The sequence below is a fragment of the Nothoprocta perdicaria genome, unplaced genomic scaffold, assembly GCF_003342845.1.
Source record: "Nothoprocta perdicaria isolate Ctin4 unplaced genomic scaffold, notPer1 scaffold_3, whole genome shotgun sequence".
NCBI classification, from domain to species: domain Eukaryota; kingdom Metazoa; phylum Chordata; class Aves; order Tinamiformes; family Tinamidae; genus Nothoprocta; species Nothoprocta perdicaria.
Genome location: NW_020455532.1, coordinates 116,087 through 137,032, shown reverse-complemented (window position 1 = coordinate 137,032; position 20,946 = coordinate 116,087). Strand labels below are relative to the sequence as shown.

Sequence of the window (20,946 nt, the reverse complement as noted above, 5' to 3'; positions counted from 1 at the left end):
TGGGCGTCCCGCGGAGCGGTCGCGCAGCCCCTCGTCGCGGTGCCCCCCGCGCACACGGGCCGCGGCGGGCGGCGCGGGGACCCGCTGGCACGCTGCACCCCGGCTGCGGGGCCCCCCACCCCCCCCAAAGCATCTCTCACGTTAGAGAAATTTAACAAATGTGAACGGTTCTAGGAACCAYGCAGGAAGCGGTGCTGAGGGCAGCTGTCCCCAGCCCCTGTACATAGTGTACATAGTACAGTACGTGTATTTTTAAAGTGATCATATTTATGTTAATAGAACAGATGAAGTCTATATATAGAGATCTATATCTATACTGAGAGATGCAGGGCTTTGCTAGCACCGGGGCGGCGGCTGCGGGGGGCTCCTCCGCGGAGGGAGGGCGCCCGCCCGCTGTCACCCGGGTTYTCGGCGCGGGGCCACATCTGCCGGTCCCCGAGCCCCGGGAGGACTAGCTCACCGGTTCGTTCTCTTCTCAATTTAGCTTCTTCAGAGTTTTCAGGGAAAAGAAGTTACAGACTTTTCTGAACTTGTTTCACAGCAGATTTGAGCTTCCACTCCAAGTGCAGCCTGCTAAGAGTTGCCCTCTCCCGGTGGTGCTGGCTCCTGTGCTGGCCTGGCCCCCGCGGCACTCGCCCCACTCCTCTTCCTGTCCCGCTTGGAGCCACCCCCAGCCCCGGGGGTCTCGCGGGACCCCGCAGCTGGCCCAGAGCGAGCGAGTGCTGCCGCATCCACGCGGGGACCCGCAGCCCCGCTGGGCCGCTCTGCTGGGAGGGTTTTGGCATCAACCTGCCCCCCCTCTGGAAGCCAAGGCCCCGCTGCGCTCCTGCAAGCGCCAGTGCAGCCATGGCTGCAGGGGCCACTTGGGTTCAAGGCAGCATATGTGCAGGGGGATTGCTCTTTTGCTTTAAGATACTGCTTGGGCACAGCCCGAGACCAAAAACCAAGCCCAGCTGCACAGTTGTGCCTGCTCCTACCTTGCTCCTGCATTTCCGTCACTCCCAAAGTGCCTCCCTCTCTCCAGCAGCAGCCTGAACCGGAGTCCGGCCTCAGCTCAGTACGGGACGGTGCCCGGGGCCAGGGCGAGCGCTGGGGYGGCCGAGGCGGTGCTAGGTGTGGGCAGCTAGAGACGGAGCAGCCCTGGTCCTGCGTGTGCCTGGAGCCCGCTAAAGCAACGGGCAGGAGAGGAGCCCCAGCTCAGGGCAAAGCCCTCCGGCTCTGCCGGAGCAGGATGCCCGGCTCCCAGCTGCTCTGTCCCTTGTTCCAGCACCGATCGCAAGGCCAGGTCGGTGCCCAACAGGGCAGCCCGTGTGCCGGCCACCCCTCGGCTCCATGCTGCGCTGCCTGCCCGGCCTGGGGGCTGCGCTGCCCCCGGGGACCCGCAGGGCAGCTGCCCAGGCAGCAGGGCCGTGTATCCCCGCGTGACGCAGYAGAGCACGAGCTCTTCCCGCAAGGGCAGGAGCTGCTTCGCAGGGACGGGAACACCGGGGGCAGCCGCTCCTCGGGAGCCGTTCCGGCCTCCCCAGCCCCAGGGCAGCCTGACCGCSGTGCCGGGCGCCTCCTCTCCCCGCACCCCAGGGCTCTGCTGCACGGCAGCCGGCCGCCCATCGCCGCCGCTCTGGAGAGGGCCAGTTTTAGCAGACAGCACTGCATGTTAGTTTACAAACCCAGCCCTGCCCTGCACGTTCGGCTCTGTGCGTGTTTGGTTTCCCCGTGGAGCGCCCTTCTGCTGTTCCACCTCGGTAAGGCAGTGTCCTCCTGTGGTAGAAATGCAAGTTCCTTTCCGGCACATGCGCAGACACGTTAAGGTTTTTGTTCCAGACAGGAAGGTCTTGACCACAGGGCTGCGTTGMGGCAGGGCAGTGTGTGTCACCGGCCGGACGGGGACGGCGCACGCGCTCCCGCACCCCGCAGYGGCCCGGGGAGCTGCTCTCCCCCCTTCCCTCCACGCGGAGCAGGGCGGTCTCTGCGTCACCGTGGCACCGGTGACAAGCCGCGACACGGCCCTCGCACACACACAGGCAGAGCCCGGCCTGGGCTGTCCGGTGGCTGGACTAGAGGAAGGAGCAGATACTGCGTAAGGTGAAGGGGTTGCACTAGACGAGTCAAGACCCTCCTCTGTGTAGCAGGACTAACAACCAGCAGAAAGACCCCAGGTCTGAGAGCTGCTGGTTACAACACTCTCTGTGCTACATGTGCAATATATTTGTTATGAATGTTATCACAAAGTCAGTTCATTCACTATCTTTTAATCACTGTAGCTAGATGTTCTATGTCCATACAAGTGACTTTTCTTCGAGTGCAATATTTCTATAGACATGTAGTGACCTAGTATGCTTTGTGTTTTAGAGAATCTGTGTGCAGAGCAATGCAATTAAGTTTAAAACCTTGTAAATAAAAGAGGTTGCAAACCAAAAAAAAAAAAAAAAAAAAGAGTACTAAGCTTGCATTTAATTTTCTGTGAGTGCTTCAGTATTGTGCATTAGGCCGCCTCAATACAGACCCTGTGTTCTCTGTGCAGATAATAGAGGAGTGGCTCCTCAGTTGTTGAATGCTCCCTGTTAATGCTTTATTGCTTTAACTGTATTAATTTTTTTGGACTCCTGTCTGCACAAAATGCAATAAATGATTTTATTACACCCTTCACTATTTGCTGGGGAGTTTTCACTTGTTTCTAGGGTCTCTATAACCTTTTTTCACTTGGCTGCTATTTCTATAACAAGGAGCAAGCAATGACCAGGGGCAGCAGATTGCAGAGGAGGTGAAACCTCAAGGGTGCAGCAGCTTCTCAGAAGTGCCCCAGGTGCCAAGCTAGCTGAAATTTCTGWCCCCCCAGAGGAGATGCTTTGCCTMTCTGTAGTCACGCAGCGTCCTGCCAGGACACGTGGGCTGCTCGCCTTGATACTGTCTGAATAGTCTTAATTCACTGCAGGAGAATAAATAGCTATCAAGTGCTTTAAAACTAAAGGAGTATGAACCGAGACTGACTACAGCATCCTTACAGCTGGGCGCAGTAAAACGTGTGCGTGTTCCCCTTAGCATGCAGCAGCAGGCCGCGWCGAGGCAACTTACCTGGAAGAAGAGAATAACAGCAAAGGCAATGGAATAATGTATTCCAGTAGTTACTCAGGTTGTTAAGTGTCAAAAACACAGCAAAACGTTTTTCCTGCCTTTTTATTAAAAAGTAATGTCCTCTTGTTAACAGCACAGAGAAAAAATGCTACAACACAAACCACCTGGGACAAATAAATCTTTGTTCCATGAACTTTGTTTTTTAGTTTCTGTCAATCCCCTGCAGGAAGCCCACAGACTGCAAGAAAGGCTGTGCAAAGGAGGACCACAGAGATGTCTTGTGTTCTGTATCAAAGTATGTCACTGGTTAAAAACATGGTGAAGATTCTGCCTGATTTCCCATTCAACTGTTGACTGCAGTAACCAAAGTATTGAAAAAGATGTATAAAACACAACTATTGCATCTTGGCACTGCCTCTTGCACCTGAGATGGATAAAATATCAATCAACAGCAAGATGAAAGTTCAGAGGACAGGCACCCACCACGTGGAAACCGGCTGCAGTTATTTCTGAGAGCTGCGCCACAGCAGTCAACTGCCCCAAAGCAGTATCATAAGGAAAGGAAATTTACATGCCCGATTTAAGAGACTCCTCTGGAATCTGGCTACTTGAGTACAGGGAAATTGACAGAATACCTGAATTCTTAGCCTTGGCTGCAAGTTCTCACTGCCAGATATCCACAGTGCTCAGACCAAGCTTCCAATTTCCATCACGTTGGCCAGGTAAAGACTGTTTATGTTTGCCTCTCTGACAGGGGACGGTCGTGGCTCTGCAAGGGCCAAACTGCGCTGTCCTCGCTTACTGAGCGGTGGTTAGACATGTACTTTATGAGTTCAGCTGCTAACACTACCACCATACTTTTCTTTTAAATGGGCTTATATGCCATTAAAAAAAAAGGAAAAAAAAAAAAGGAAGAAAGAAAGAGTGCCCATTTCAAAAAGGTGTGTCTCAAGTCCCAGTCAGGGTACCACTCTGCTCACTCCCCTGTCTCATTTTCTCAAAACTACTGACCCAAAAACTACAGTTAAGACCGTTCTGTGAGATCAGACTGCACTGCAATGTGAAGGTGCACCAGCTATCATGAGAGAGGAAAATGCAGAAGGGCTGTCACTGCAGCAACTTCTGGCTTGGACAAAACAGCAGCTCCCAGCATATCCTGCCGCTGAGAAAGTGGAGCACAGCTCTCCAGATGTTGCTAACCAGATCAACATGAGGAAGAGCAGTGCTAGCAACACTCAGTGGCAATGCCACTGGGGGCAGACTCTCACCGAAGTGGAGAGGCCATGCACATCCAGGGGCATTTGTCCTGTGTCAAAAACAGGAGACTCTTTAAACAGCTATATGTATGGAATGGCAAAGGGGAGGGAAAGGGCTTGACAGCTCAGCTTTAATAGTGTCGCTGGTAGGAACCCATTGGTTGCTGGGCTGAGGACCCTGCTCGCCCCTGGGCCACTGTTTGGCTCACAAGGTGGGAGAGCGCAGGACCACTCTGGATAAGGGTGTCCAATGCTTTCTGTACACTAGGGTTGTCAAAGTTGATACCAGAAGATACTGGCCTTGGAGCAGGTACATTCCCGGGAGCAGGCAGGCGGTTCTGGTGCTGACCGTAGAGTGACTGAGCTGGCGGAGGAGCTCCGGGTCTCGGACCTGCATTCCTTGAGGGGCCCTGCAGAGCCGGGAGCTGCGTGCTTGGAGCCTGCAATCTCTGCTGGGCTTGGTTTAAGTTTGCAGCGCTCATCGGCGCCGAGCGGGCCTGGCTGCTGGCCATGTTAGCAAAGTTCTGACTGGGAGTGCCGCCCGAGGAGCCAGCTGAGGCTGCAGAACCGCTGCTGGCTACAGCAGCTGCCGCTGCTGCCCCGCTGTTGAAGAGACTGAGGATTTTGGCCTGAAGCTCCTGCTGAGGATTAGCAGCGGACACTGGAACAGAAGGAGCAGAGACCAAAGGCTGCGAACCCTGATGAGCCTGGGAGCTCGGGAGGCTGGACTGGCTGCCCAGGGATGATCCTGAAGGTGCCCCCAAAGACTGCCTTGACATGGGTGCTGGAAGAGAAAAGCAAGAGGGTTAAAGCTCTGCAAATGCCTTTGAAGAATCCCCTAAAGGAACCAAGACACGTACTGAAGACACAACTGTCAGTGCCTGCCCACTCTAAACAGAAGAGCTGCAGAACTCTGGGAACCCCAAACCACTTAACAGAATTATTGCCCGTTATGCAGGAGCCAAACCAGATATATCAATTCTGTGGTTTCCATGAGAGAATCCACATGAAGGGTAAGAGGAGTCTCAGGACTCCTGAGAATACCTCTGTCTCAGTAAGATGAGGTACCGTGTGAGAAAGTTACAGCACTTGTGCTCCCTTGGGACCCCACCACTGTGTTCCTGTCCCATCCGGACAGCCCACAGTTCATGTGATTAACAACGCTGTYGAGGGCTGAGAAACTCACCCTGCAGAGAATCCGTGCTCCCCCTAAGTAACCTTTCCTTACGGTCTCGCAAGTAATTAATGACTTTATCCGTCTCCTCAGCAGTTAGATAGCGATTGTCTGCCAGCAGGTTCAGCAGAGTCTGGATCCCGGGGGGGTGACCTCCCCTGACACCCTCCTCCATGGGCGGTGGGCGCTCCCGTTCTTGGAGAACGGCTTCATCTGCCATCTTGGCAGCCTGCCTGGCTATCTCCTCACGCTCCTTCTCTCGTGATTCTGTCTTGTAGCGCTCATAATTTCTTGCCACCAACACCATGGCATCAGCTTGGGGCATGTTGCGGTGTTCTGCACAAGGAAAAGAAACGCTTTAAGTAAATCAAAGTGACATTAACAGGAGATCCTTTGCCTCACTCACACCAGCACATCTCATTCAACAGACAGGTACCTCTTTGGAATCACAAGCACGCACTTGGAAATGTCCCTAGGCATGCAGTAAAAAGACAGTTCGATTTTGCGATTGCTTYAAAAGCCAGTTCAAGGCTCAAGACTATCACCCAAGTCCATCCTCTGCTCCCTCAACAGAAGAGGGGTCCAAGATGATGTCGCACCAGTCTAACAAATGCCTTTCTTGCCTCTCCCCCAGTTAAGAGACAGCAACCTCCTCTGCTTCTCTCACAGATTCTCCTTGCTTCCACCATGAAACTTCCATCTGTTCTGTTGCTAAATTCTTGGCAGGTCCAAGACTTGCCCTGCAAAGGATACTAGCTTCTCAGAGCAGAGTAAAAACTGATGTACATCTTTTTTTCTTTTTTGGCTCCTTATTGTCAAACTTAATACAGCATGTGTGCATGCAGAAGACAGGGAGAAAAAAAATGAATTTCATAGTGCTCATTCTGTTCATTCTCTGGGGGAAATAAGCAGCAATAAATTTAAGGTTCCTTTATGACAAAGCAAATAATAGTTGATTCCAACATTTTTTTCCTTCTACATTATAAAAGCTTTTGTGGTCATTATTTCCACCTCACAAAGCACATATGAAAATAGTTCCTAGACACAGATTTAAGCACACAAATTATGAAGAGGACGTTATCTTCCAAAAGGCTATGAAGCTCTGGGCACTTCTGAAGCCTACAGATCTATAAATCCTTCCACCTCCTTTCCCCATGACAGGAAATTGAGGGTTCRTTTTACTATTAGGCTTTACACAGGCTCCCTAAACCTCCCATGCATGGAAAGATGTCCATGTGCTATTCAACTACAGCACATTCAACTTCTAAAAAGAGCTGAGCATGAGTTGATGACTGGGCTTCTGATGAGACCTACTACAGTATTAGATCCAGTGAAGGAAAACAGAAGACTGTTTCTTTATTTAAGTAAAGGTGCTGAGAGTAAAAAACAAGGGCAATACAAAGTCYAGGGGAAACGTTGCTGGGCTGCACTTCTGCGTGGAATGGAAAGGCCTCCAATCACATCTGCATCATATGTTAAAAGAAACTTGGCTTCCTCAGTCAGCAACAACCAAAAGGAGCGAATCTGCATTTGTAAGTTGGCGCTCTCAGGTGAACCTGACCAAACATCACCTGAGAAACAGTAAGGGAGAAAAAACCTTTGGAAGCTCAACAGCAGTCAGCAACCCATGTCTGCACAGGAGTGTGAATGGGCCATGACCAGGGCAAGAGCCTGGCTTTCCAAAACCACACTTTGCTAAGATGTCTGCCCTCAGTCTCACAACCACCAAATTTCACCTTGTGATGGAAAATGACATGACCAGTGTAAAGGGTGCTAAAGAAGAATACATATACCCAACCACTTTATAGGTGTATCYTCTTAAAACTGCTTCCAGCTTTCAGTCAGATCTTAGCCTTGATGGAATAAACTGTCTCTATTTTTTTCCTCTTAAATCTCATTTGGTTATAAAATCTGTCCTGCAATTTGTGACTTCCCAAGCACTCTGTCTCTGAGAGTAACAAGTGATAAGCACAGGCTGCACTGATAATACTCACAAGTCTACTGGAGCAGTTCAATCATTTCTAGAGCTACAGCTCATGACCTGCCCTAGGATGCAAGGGCTGGTGATGGCTGGTGCTAAAAATACAGCTGAGATTTTCCTTGCCAGTAATTAAACAGTCCTTTTGGCAAAAGACCGTAAAATATTACAGAAACTTGTAATTAATCTTACTGAGATTTATGACACAATGCAGATTCATTAATAACCAGCTATGCTGCAGCCAGAATGAACTTCATCCYGTGTGATTCTGCTTAAGAAAAACCTTCTGGAGCAAGACCCTGAGAAGTTCAGAGTGACCACACAGCTGCATAGCCCACTGAGACCTCAGTACCTTGTGGGGTGCCAAACATGATGTTAACAGTGCAAGAGCGGTGAACTTGATGCTGCTGGGTGATGACGATGGCAAAAGGAGACCCTCCTCTGCTCACATCGTCCAGGGCTTGCGTCAGTGACATCTCTGTGTTGAGGAAGATGAGGTCCACGACCATGCCCAGGTCCCGCACCTTCCGTCCCACCGACTCTGCGTACTCCCTACCACAAAGCAAAGCCAGCACAGGTCAAGTCAGTACATACAGAAACAGAAGCCCTGGCACATTCATTCTCTCCTCAGAGTCACTTTTCTAATGGTTTCATGAAATTTAACTGAAGGGCAGTATTAAACCAGCCTAATTTGAATAATATAAAAGCTTATAACCTATCCTTACGTGTTGTCAATCTGTCATTTCAGTTTAATTGAAATAGATCACAAACAAGTTTCAGCCTACCTAACAAAGAGCGTCTGAAAAACAGATTTTCACTATTAAAAATTTGCTTTAATATCCATGTGTTTAAACTGAACTCCTATTAAGTGAGATTATGCCAGCAGAAATCTAACATGCATAAAATAAAGCAACTACTTCCACAGGTTGTTTCCTTGTGCTACGTTCACCATCCTAACTATCCATGTGTACCTRATTCCAACTCACTGCGGCACAGACTCACTTCTGGGCTTGAACATTAATTTTCAGAGAGCAGGTACCAACACACACCCACCTGAGTTCTATGTGTATTTGTTCTGCTGCTTTTGCTTTCAGCTCTTTAGCTCTTTTCCAGTATAAACACACCACCTATGAAGCAGTTTTTCCTGTTGCYACTGTCCTGCAGACTTCCTAAACATAAACTCAAGGGCCCAGTCTAAAGTTTTTGTTAGGATACAGTACTCAGTATCAAAACTGTAGTACCAGCTGTATATACATTCTGACAAATTTACTGTATGTGTTCTCAGCTTTTGATAGAGTTCCAACACAGCAACAGTCACTATTCCTCAAAATACATTCCTGAGCATTCCTTACTACTCCTTTTTGCCATAGCAAGTCCATTTTACTTCTAAAATCCTTTTAAATCATTTCAAGAGAAATATGATATTTCTACTGCCATGGTATCATTTTTGTTTCTAGACGAATGACCCTGCATATAACTGTGTTAAAACATATTCTGTTTGAACGAGGATGTGTTCACAAGAGTTCAGACTGCACCACAAGAGAGTCTTCATTATTTACCACAAGCTTTTAGCATCATTTGTGAATGTTTTCAGGAGTGATTTTAAATTTCTTGCACACTGTATTAATAATGGTATTGAGCGATGCCTGACAATAACCAATTTAGGAAGAGATCTGAAACGAATCTCCCCCATGACTCTATAATGGCAACTGCTTTGCACCAAGTGCTGAGGAGCACATATTAGCACAGGGTATGTCATTCAACCCACAAAAAACAAGCACAGGCCACTGTAACCTGTTGTGACAGTGAGTACAYCAGGTTTCAAGAGATGATGTAGTGGTAGGTGATGAGAGGAAAACAAAAGGTGCAAAGGCATTTTTACATCCCACAATATATTTTTCCAGAATGGCAAGAGAAGTACCAGCTTTCTCAGGGCCCTAAGACCACCCTCCTCAAAGGCAGCTAGCTGCAAGGCAAGCAGCCCAAAAACAGAAATAAATTTAACTCCTTTTTCTTCTACTACCAATAATAAAGTCGTAACTATTTTCTTACTTAGTCTGCTTATTCACCACTATCACAGAACAATCCACAGGCCTCTCTGCATCAAAACGTCTCTTGATTTCCTCGTAGTACTGACGGTACAGTTCCTCTCGACGTCGCTCCTCACGCTTGAGACGGTCTGAAAGCAAACCAGAGAAATGGGCAGAACAGATAACRTCCTTTGGATCTGCTCGGAGCACTTGGCTGTATGCGGCCAGGTGCCTCTAGATCTCAAAACAACCTCGTGTCACAGAACTTAACGCACTGTAGATGTTTGCTGCCTTCGTTACTGAAGGAATCTCTTCCATCCTTCCAGAGGGARAATATGAATCTGCCTGTTAAAATGTTAACTCTTGAAGACACTTACCTTCTGAATTCACTGGAGCTCTATCAAAATGCTCTTTGTAACGGTCATAGTAAGAGTCATCCTTCCTCCGATAGTAGTCTTCAAAGCGAAGGTAACGGTCATAGGCTTCATCTCGTCTGCAACATTTACAGAAGCAGCAAAGGTTTCCATACATCAGTATGTCTCATGCAGTAACTTTTGCCAGTGTCTCACACGCAGGCCTATGTCCAGTTCAATTACTGAAGCATCCCCATGTGTACCCAGCTGTCCCCAACTAGAGAAATTTGCTGCTCCCAATAACCTGACACCACTCAAACCAGTATAACCATAGAAGCAAGAGATCCAGAAGACTGAGTTGGCAAATACAGTCCATGCAGATTACCTGTACATGGGGTCCCGAGGATCTCTCACATCCCGCAGATCCCTGATGTCACGTGGATCTCTCATATCTCGTGGATTCCTCACATCACGTGGATCCCTGTATCTATCATACATTGGCTCCCGTGGATCACGAAGATCTCTGACATCACGAGGGTCCCGCAAGTCCCTTGGATCCCTGATATCGCGGGGGTCTCTAAGATCTCTGGGGTCTCGCATGTCCCGGGGGCCCCTGTGGTCTCTGGCATCGTGCATATCTCTAGCTCGAATATCTCGAGCATCTCTGGACTCTCGCCCGTTTCTACCATCTCGGCCGTCTCTTGGGTCTCTTCGTGGGCTCCCCCGGAGTGGGGAGCGATCGCGCCTGGCGTCTCGGCCATCCCCGTAGGCATATTGCTCTCTGGGAAAAACACCAGGGAAAGTCTGTCAGACCACATGGATATCGTTACTGCCACATCTCTTACCTGAGGTGCCAGTGACATTTCTCTCAGCCACCGAATCCTCCCTCCTATCCCATAACAGCAAGAATTGCCCCAAACATATTTGTCAAAGCATCCTGGAGAAGTTTCTGAATTTGAATGCTTATTATAACCAAGCAAGTCCCAGAAAGTTCTGTACTGCAGCATCACTAAAAATGTAGGACACCTGTGGAAGAAGTCAACAGGCAGTTACAAAACTATCCAAGAGCATTCCAAGGCCTCCAGTCTCCCAAGACAGCCATGGATTATCTAGCAGAGGTGTTGCTGTGCATTCTTTGAGCAATTCAAGGTGCTGTAGTCTAACACATAGTATAGCAGAGCTAGCAGCATTCAAGCGACCCATTAAATTCCCTACTTGATGACAACRGAATTCCTGAAATAATTTGCTATTGGTATGCCACTGAAAAAAGACCTTCTTGCAATCTGAGAAACAGTCAGTTCTTGTTGGTTTTGTACTGCTAGCAGAGCACAGTGGCAGCTACAGACGTGTCCTGACTTTGAAGGGATGGTTCCTGCAGGGCAGTCTTWTTTTAATGATGCCCCATAAGAGGGTACCAAACCGAACCAGCACTGTCCCTCATCAGGATTCTCCGTCAATCTGAATGATCCCTCCATTCAGATGTTGTACTGTACTGTCTTCAGAGGCAAGCAAGAGGGAYATTCCATTCTTCATCTTTTCCAAAAGGTTGGGTTTTTTTTTTCTCTCTAGGTAGTATTTTGTTTTCTACAGAAAACAACTTGCACTCTTATTTGCTGAACATCAGAAAAAATAAGTGAAGAAACAATTGAGTTTCACACACTTAGAACATCCTTTCCCCAGGATACTGACAAGTATTGAAAACAAGTTTTAAAAATTTATTTTATTTCCAAAATCTGAAACGTYGATAGTCTCCAGCTGACACTAACCAAGTTCCTGAAAGACACACAGAGCTGGTTTGTGTCCATTTACAGTGCAGTGACTTAGCGTCCAGCTGGAGGCAGCCCCAGCAAGTCAGCTGCCGACACCAGGTAGAGCCAGCAGTGAATGAGAAGGACACGCAGATTCGGTGCATGAGTTTAGGCAGGTGGGACAGCGCCAGGTCCTGGGGATACACAGGATTGCTGGCATTCTCCCTTTTCACGCCGGAGAGAGAACACATAGTGGAACAAMCCCAGCATTGCCACTGAGAACAGACAGAGTCTTCTCCTGCGAGAGACGCACTGCACTGGCACACRCCTGCGCTTCGGCGAGAACCGCCGTCGTGTTTCAGGCACAGAGATGGGCCTCGTGCTTCTGCCCGCGAGCGGCAGCGCATCCAAAGCGTGTGCGACGGCCTCTGCCCCGCGCCCTCCCACCAGCCTAACGGGAAGGGGAACAAAGCTCAGGACAAGTTTCAGTTGGCTGGGCCAAATACTCTTGCATTTGATCTTCTTAGAGACGTAAGATTACACAGCACAACAGCCAGATGCAGCATAGTTGTTTTGCATACGACATTTATTCCTTTTTTTTTTTTTTTTTTTTGCGCGCCAGAACAGGCCATATTCATTACCTGCAGTGACAGAAAAATCCAGAACGAACAACACATTTATGACTCTTGCAACAGAACTACAGATGTGGCATTGATGCCTCTGCTCTGGCAACTTGCACCCGTGCCCCGCTGCTTGCAGAGACCYGGTGTGATGGCGCAGCAGCCTTCTGCTCGTGTGTCCCCAGGTGCAGCTCCTGCAGCACCAGCACCCCTGCCTACCCGTGCTGTGCTGCTCGGGACGCCTCTCCGCTGGCACTCTGGCCTGGAGCTGCTGCGGAGCGCGGGACTCTGCCCCGGCAGCCGCGGCTCCCGGACCTCGCAGAGCATGCCAGTCAGGGCCTATGCATCTGCACTCTCCTCCAGGGCTCACGCCGTGCCCACGGCCTCTCAGCGCTTTGCGCCGGTGTGGTCGGACTCAGAGCCCCTGACACTGAGATACAGCTGCGTTTGTGGCACCAGTCACAGTGGTAGCTGGTCTGGGCCGCAGTGCAGCGCCCAGAGCATCAGTGCCCAGAGCTCGTGCACCTGCAGAGTTCCCCAGGGCTCAGTGCCCGCAACCCACAGCAAAGCATCTCTGCTTGCACCCAGGCAGGGGCAAAAGGGCCCAATGCCTGTGGCATCAGTGCCTGCTGCTGGTGCTGGCACAGCGCTGCACAAAGCTTGCAGCCTCTGGCAATGCCACGCGGCTCCAGCCCGAGATGTGGCAGCAGCGCCCTCACCTCTGCACCGGCAACGCTCCTGGGGCTCTGCTAGCAGCATCAGCATATCTGGCRCTGCCCGGGCCCAGGCTGACTGCGTCACGCCAGGTACCTTGTTCCTGCAGCACCCGCCACGCCAGCCGTGGCTGCTGAAGGATTTCCAGTGCCTGCTTTGCATTCTCTGGCCTTTGCAAGTGCCCTGTGCAGGGTAAGTGCAATACAGACAGAAGAGCCAGTTGCAATTCTCGGCATCTGTTCCTTCCATTTTGATGGAAGATGTCTTGCTAGCTGCACATATTTTTCTTCAGCATGATAATTCAGTGATCCAAATTAATACAGCATCTCAGATACTTGAGAGCCTGATGACCTTCAAGTTCAATTTGTAGCACTCCTTTTTGCATGCAGAGCTTTGAAGCGTAAGCATAAAAGACACACAGCTTACGCTACGTGCAACCACAGCATGTCTTCTTGCACTCCCTAGTATGCTATGAAAAAGAAGTCTTCTTCCTGTGGCAGAAGAATCCATATCTTCTCCTCCTGCTTGAGACTTCGCACACAGCCTGTGCAGGGGTRAACCACCCTGTATCTCCTGAAGGGTGGTAAATACAGGGCAGATGGGCAGGTTTACATCTTCCATATCCTGGTAATGCAGACGCACATGTCCAAGTGCAATTGAAACATTTATTCTGTCCTATATTTTGATCACATTCTCTTTTCCCGGTCTCATTTCAGCACAGAAAGCTTTCAATATCAAGATGCAAAATGCCAAAGTCCTCTGCAGCGCAGCCCAGAGGATACCACAGTCCCCCTGCATCCTCTACAGAAGCCTTGGCTTCTCCAATACTTGAGAACTGGGAGCAAACACCAAGTTTGTTCTTCCTTACAAGTCTTGTACAACCTGTACTGCAAAACACAACACTTAGCTGTAGTAACAGCAACAGACAGTTTGCCTGGTGCCTCCCGAAGTGTTAGAGACAGCAGAGCCCTTAAAGCTGGAGCTGTCACGTCCTGATAGTTTCACTTGAGCATCTCCATTTGACTGGGGAGGTGTTGGTAGGGAAGAGAAAAACATTTAGCACTGTGACAAGGGGGCTCATGTCCCCAAAGCATGACCTTCCTAGTATAACTCACTGCTCCAGGTACTTTACCTTCGCGTCGGGCTGGACCTTGATGAAGCCTTATTCATATTTCTTCTTTCCGCTGCTTTATTAATATCTGTAAAGAATAATCAACCCATCTGTTCAATGCTATGGAACAAAAAAAGATCATCAGCACAATTCAAATGAAAGCAACTTAAGTTCAGCGACATCCAGATGATGCAAGAAAATCCATTCAGCAGAGAGACATTGTCACTTTGACAATTTTTATTATTAAGTTCAGATAGTACAATGCAATCAAGTTTTCATAGTTTTTTCCGATTTCAAAATTGAGTGGACAGCCTGGGTGAAACTTTAACCCCTTATGTTCAGGCCTACATCCAGACTCTTCATTCCATAAGAGAATCTCTTTCTTCTGCAGTCTATGAGCAAGCAGAATGCAACTCATGGACTCTAGGAGAAAAAGTAGAGTCTGAAAACCTTTCCAGGTGGAAACTGTTGGCCAGCACAATCTTAAAATGACAGCCAGTCCTGTTCAGTGGAGCATTCTGCTACCCTGGTCAAAAAGGATCCAAGGGCTCTCAAATGGCACATTCAATTGCCTTCCAGGGGACTGCTGGAGCAAATCGCACAACTTCTGCCACTGAGGAAAAGAGATCCAAGGAGCCCGGCGCAAGAGCACCTTACGAAGTCAGTGTGGTGCATTCAGAACACCACTGCCAACGATGCAAACAGATGAAATAGATTAGAAATTTGAAATCTGGTTGGCTTCTGAGTATCTCCATGAGAAACACCTTACGTGACGTAGAAGAAAGGAAAGGAAAGTGGAAGAAATGGAGTCTCATCCTCAGACGGAAGATAAAAAGTTGCCCAAAACTAATAAGGCAAACAGTGCTCTGCTGCAAGAGAGCAGAGCCTTCCTAACAGCAGATGAAGATAAACTAGTTTGCTCAAGCGAGCAAAGAGAGGGCTCTAGTGAGGGCAAGAACAGACAGAAATGAATCCTGACACTTTACTGAGTTTAACGAAAAAAAAAGGGGGGGGGGGCGGCAAACAAGGCAAACCCAAGAAAACTAGGTCTCATTTGCTCTTTGAGAATCTATCACTAGTGAAATGCACTTAGTTATTGACATTAAATACTTTCAAAGCTCTTCAAGTGAGTGACCATGGTATATAAGGTCTGTAAGCAGCCTTGATCTTATTATCCTCCTTAACTCCCCAAACTATTAGGTTGATGACTTTCAAGATTAAAATTACAGATTAGTTCAAGAAATAGTGTTTCTTTTCACATTAAGAAAGAGGCAAGTGGAATGTGAACTTCAGCTAGGAATCCAGCACGGTAACATTCCCAGGACCAAAAACACCTTCTCTCCAGGATAAGGTTGCATTGTCCAGAAATGAAAACTGATGGACATGTACAACCCACACAGCTTTTCTCACTGAAGGTATGAAAACAGACATGGAAGTGTTGGTGGAATGCACAGTTSCAGTTACTCTCCCAGAGCGTGGTCTTTGTGTTCTAACAGTTATTTTTAATACTCAAACTGCATACCTGAAGAAACTGTACTTCTTGCACATATTTTTTGAGATTTTTCTCCACTCTCAAAGTCAAATTTTCTCTTTAAGCAAGACACTATCTTCTTCCTTGGTTTAACATTTTTTTTTTTATTTTCTGTTTTAAGATGCCATTGCAGAAATCTAGATTATGATTTTTTAACATTTGGTATCATACATTTCCAAAAATCAACTGCATTTTAATCTGAACAAAATAATTTACTGAAAGAAAAAATAGCTGTCACAGGGATTCTTTTCTTGTGCAAAATGAACAGATTTAATAACATTTTATTTAATGCCAACAGCATTTACAGATTAAATACTTGAACATTGACAAAATGTGAGCAAAAACTGAAGGTCTGTCTCGTAAGATTTTGAGATGTCAAGGGCACTGCAATCGCACAGCRCAGCCTTCTCAATGACACAAGTGACAAGACTTTCTTGAATTGCATTCCTATCAAGTCCAACAGTTGCAGTGAACGGGAGCTTATCTTTTAGCAAAACATCCTATTCTAATTTAAAAACGCCAAAGAGACAGTCTCCACCAAAGCTCCAACTGTTCATATATAACTTATTTCACTGTTAAAGAAAACTGTTTCCATTTAGGGACTTGTCGTACCTCTGCCTGCTGGATTCAAACCCACTTATCTGCAGGACTCTGTAACACACAGATCACAGCACCTCTTTATGCCGAGGCTTTCACCATGGCTYGTTCTTCACTTTGTTAACCTCAAATTACCCTGATGCTTCTCCAGTTTAGTATTATCCTTTTTAAACTACATGTACCAGACTCAAACACAGCATTTCAGCAGCAAACACCCACAGGCACTAAAACCTCTTATTTACGAACCCTTTTTATTTTTCTGTACAAGGCTCACAAAAGCAATCCTGCTAAGAGCAGTATATTAGCTCCCTGGATTCAAGTAACTATTACCTACCACTAGCTCCTTTCACGAACTATTTTCAAGGCCAACGTCCTCTGCACCAACAGCACTACGCACTCTATTGCACTCGGAGCAGGACCCCACATCTCGCTTGCTGAAAGCTCAGTTTTGTTTGCACCCAGACCTGAGTCACTCCACTAGCAGTGACCCAACACTCATCACCCCGTTCCTTCTGATAACACGACCGTGCGTTTCCTTCCCCAGTCACTCTCAGAAGTGCTGCACGGCCAGGCCCAGCTCTTCTAGGGCCCCACTCCACACACTGAGCAACTCCGTCCACATCAGTGGGATTCGTTTTCAATACACTTAACACTAGGCTGCTTCCAAATGTTTTAGTTTCTTAATCATAGAGTATCGTGCAGAAGTCTTCTACGCTGACACTGCTCCTTCTATCCATAAAACTTGTAGCATCATAAGAGTAAATTAGTTGGATGAGATTTATTTTGACTGACGTTAATTGCATTCACTTCTTATTGAGTGTCAGATAAAGGAATCCATTATGTTATCAGGGAGTGATGCCAGGCTGCTCAGGCCATTTACACAGCCCTGTTGACACAACTGCAGGACTTTTCTAGGTCCTGAGAAACTCCCTCTTTTCCCAAGATCTAAAGAACAACATCATAAATAGCCTYGGGAGGTCTTCATGCACGTGGCATTACAGAAAGCCCTAGTGCTGGGAGCTGCTTTAKCTTTTTCAGTTCATGACTGAAATGCAAGCAGAAGCTATCTGAAAAACAAAATATTTGCCTCTTGAAGAAAAAAAAGCAGACATTAACTGAGGGCGAGGGGGTCTTTGCCAATAATAAGTTTTATAACTTCTAAATCATCCCACTAGCATCTGAGACACTTGCAGTATTTCCTAATTAAGACTATTGCCTTGGGATGCTGCCCAGCATTTCTTCTTGCATCTTTCTACTCTCCTTGCCCATTTGCTACCCTTCCCTCTTCAGCTATACTTGTTACTACACATTTTAAACATATAAATATTTTATATATTAAAATATACAAATATAATTTATATTTAAACACTGCAATTTACTGCTCCTTATATTCCCTTGTAAGCCAAATGGTTTTATGTTACCATAGGCTTACTGTGGAACTATATTTTTGGTTATGTTTAGCAGATTGCTGTTAACTAGATTTCTAACATTCATTTCTGTTTTAATCTTGCTCCCAGCAAATTTAGCAAAGTTCTCATCTTTATGAAAAGAGATCTTTTAAAGCATCTAGAATTTGCAATGTTACTTAGAAATTAATTTCAGYAGTGGAAAAAAAACAAATCCAAGTTTGGATCACCCGTCTGGCAATCCCCTAGGTTCAGTGACCAGTTCCTCTGAAGCACCAGAATAAAATAATTTTAAAATAAAGGCACAAGAGGTTTCAGTGAACACTGAGCAGGGCTCCTGCACTGAATAATTTCTTACGTAGACTTACAGATTCATTAAAATATTAATACAGGGAAATAAATCCAAAGACTGAAGTAGCAAGAAGAAACACTGCAGAGGCTCACAGCACTCGGGAGGAAACTACAAACCAAGGAGAAATTGTTTTAGAGCAGCACTCGGGGCAGGTCTCACACAACGAACTCTGCAGAGAGCTCTAGAACAAGAGCGCTCCGTCTAGCAGAACACATKCCGGGTCGGGAGGACAGCACGGACGAGTTCCTTACCTAATCTATACCCTTTAAAGAGGCGCCCCTTCTCGCCGTCCAGAGCGGCCTGCACGTCTTCCAGCCGCTCGTACTGCACGAACCCGTAGCCGTGGAACATGCTGAGGGCTGCAGAGGCAAGAGCAGAGCAGGAGCGGTTACGAGGGAGGACGGGACCGCCCCGCAGGGCGCTGCACGGGGCATTATGCAAAACACCCGCCCAGCTGCCTCGAGATCGCATCTACCAGGAGCAGAATGCAAAATTTAAGCAATTTAAAGCATTAAACAATACTACAAAGTAGATGAACTTCCTTCTGACAGGATAGTGTCCAAAAAAGTCCATTAAGTGACCAAAACTCAAGTAAGCGACTGAAATGACTTGAAATACTAGATTTGTTTGGCACAGCACCACAGCTCAGCCTCCTAAGGTTAAACACAGCTCATGCACACATTGGGTTTCAGCTGTACTGAAGTAATTACAGTTTCAGAGAAAGTGCAGGTGCAGAAAGTTGTCTTTAAAGGGTCACTTTCAGGCACAGCATTAGTCACTSCTCTCAACACTACCCAATAACTTTCAACAGGCATGAACGTTAAACTTTGACTGAATTCCCAGCCACAAWAAGGCATAAAATAAAATACTAACCCCTTATTTTGCCATATTTTGAAAATATCTCTTCCATTTCTTCACGCGTCATGTGGTCAGTGGGCAAATTGCCGACAAAAAGTCGTCTCTCTAAATCCTGCGGGTTGGTGCTGTTAGTGAAGTCRCTCTGTTTGATGCTATTGCTCTTGCGTCCTCGAGCCATTTTGCTTTCGTTCCAAATCCAGCTCTTCGCAAAAAAGAAAAACGGCCACGCATAAAATTGCAACCCATGACATTAAAAATAAACTGGAACAAGATTTAACTTAACACTTTGGCAGAAAGAAGCCAACTGGGTCTGCTTCACGCAAGCTTCGCTCCAGAGAAATCTTAGAGATAAGAAAGTATGGAACAACATATTCGGCAACGTTTTTGTTCAACTCTGCTGTATTATTGAAAGGCAGCAAATTTAATCTATTTTGAAATGTTTTAATGGTTTAACTCCAACTAAAATACAAACAGAACTTGTTTTCTACTGAAATGTAATTCAAGCTTTTCAGCACATCCATTACTGCCACATCTATTCCCTCCATCCTCTGGTAAGAAACCTTGAAATTTATGTAACTTTAGCAGCACATTAGGGGACTCAAAACACTTCAGCGCAGGCTTTGAATGAGATAAAGCAGCGTTTTCTGAGGGCGCTGCTGTGAGCACACCGGCATCACTCGCAGCGTGCGGCCTTAGCTTCACGGTACCGGGAAGCTCAGGGTCTCGTTCACACCGACACTAAACAGTCCCTCTTCGTGCCCACCAGCTCCTCCAGAGGCCGGGTCCACGGCTGGGAGCGGGCCCGCAGCCGCACAAGCCCAGCACTGTGAAAGTACAACGGCCTCGTGCACAACACCAGGCCAACGACCAGCACTGCTCGCTGCTTGAACTCGCTGAAACAGCCACAGCTAAAACACTCAGGATTAAAGTACTCTGCTTTAAGGCTCAAGTCAGGTATAAGGATTTTTTTTTTWAAATTACAAAAAGTAAAAAATACTGGAAGTCGCAAGGTAGACTTGCAAGTCTGAAAGCTATTTAGCACAACAAAGTCACTGCCCTTCCAAAGCATCCACCTCCAGGAACGCAGGGCTGGGATTTTCTGTTTACAGGAATGGAAGTAACCTGGGGAATAAGCTCATTAAACTGAGTACAGCAATAGAAGCTTCTATGCCAATCATGAGATACATGCAAAGCAATGAATTGCGCTGACGACAATTAAAAGTAGCCTTAAAGCAGCACATCAAACTTCCTAAATTACAAGCCGATTTTACAAAGGTATTTCTACGTTAATTAACATGAGAAACAAAATACCCCAGGGCATGAGTCAAAGCAGTCACCTCCCACCCTGGCACCCTTGTCCTTCAGGAGGCTCCCAGTCCAGTCACGCTCTCGGCAGGAGCGGAGCTGCAGAAATGGGGCACAGGCCACAGCAAAGAGCTCTCACACCAGAGCTGCTCCAACACCGTCCTGCACAGCAAGGCTGTCCCCGCTCTCCTCCAGTGTCTCGCATTTCCCCATCAGGGGTTTCAAACCCTGACCCACAGCAGCACCACAGAGCGCTCTCCTTGCCCGCTATGGCACCTAACGCAAGCGCTCGGCTTGGGGGAAGGGAATTGTCACCTTGGAGACCTCCTGCTCCAAGCAGGACCTGGGTGCTCAGCACACTCAGAGCGGGTTCCACACCCACGTGAGTGTCGGGTCGCTCGGTTCCAGTCAGAACCCCGCACCTGCCCCGCACGGCCAACGTGGCGGCCCCAACCGCTCACCCAGAGCCCTGCGGAATCGTCCCCACCTTGTCCCGTGGGCGGGAATGGCAGCGGGCGGCTGGTGCAGGTAGAACTTTGCACTTGATGAAAGGGCTTCCTAACCCCGGGAACCAGGGGTGGCTGTCGCAGCTGAGCGCTTCCCACCGCTCCCCAGCGGGACAGGGCTCCGCAACCCGCGGGACTCTCGGCCCCGGCAGCAGCGAGAGCCTCGCGCCGAGCGCTTCGCGGGCAGCCTGGCGATGGGGGGGCCAGGGCCGCCCCTCGAACCGCGGCTTCAAGCGGCCGGCGCTACCACAGCCCGGCGAGACGCGGCCGCCGGAGCAGCGCGGCGAGCCCGGGCCGGGCGGGCCCCAGAGAGGCCTCGCCCCGCAGCGAGCCCT

The 20,946-nt window shown here is 48.1% G+C and overlaps 1 protein-coding gene across 1 annotated transcript; it reads right to left on the bottom strand.

Annotated features, from left to right (window-relative positions):
* Positions 1–3,257: 3,257 nt before the first annotated feature.
* Positions 3,258–18,997, bottom strand: NCOA5 (nuclear receptor coactivator 5). Its single transcript, XM_026042075.1, has 9 exons — positions 18,816–18,997; positions 18,194–18,301; positions 14,078–14,144; positions 10,249–10,644; positions 9,888–10,003; positions 9,533–9,659; positions 7,833–8,032; positions 5,515–5,838; positions 3,258–5,112 (listed from the first exon to the last, which is right to left on the bottom strand). Exons 1-9 carry the CDS (start codon positions 18,976–18,978, stop codon positions 4,460–4,462), a joined length of 2,154 nt encoding a protein of 717 aa, XP_025897860.1. The 5' UTR covers positions 18,979–18,997; the 3' UTR covers positions 3,258–4,459.
* Positions 18,998–20,946: the final 1,949 nt, after the last annotated feature.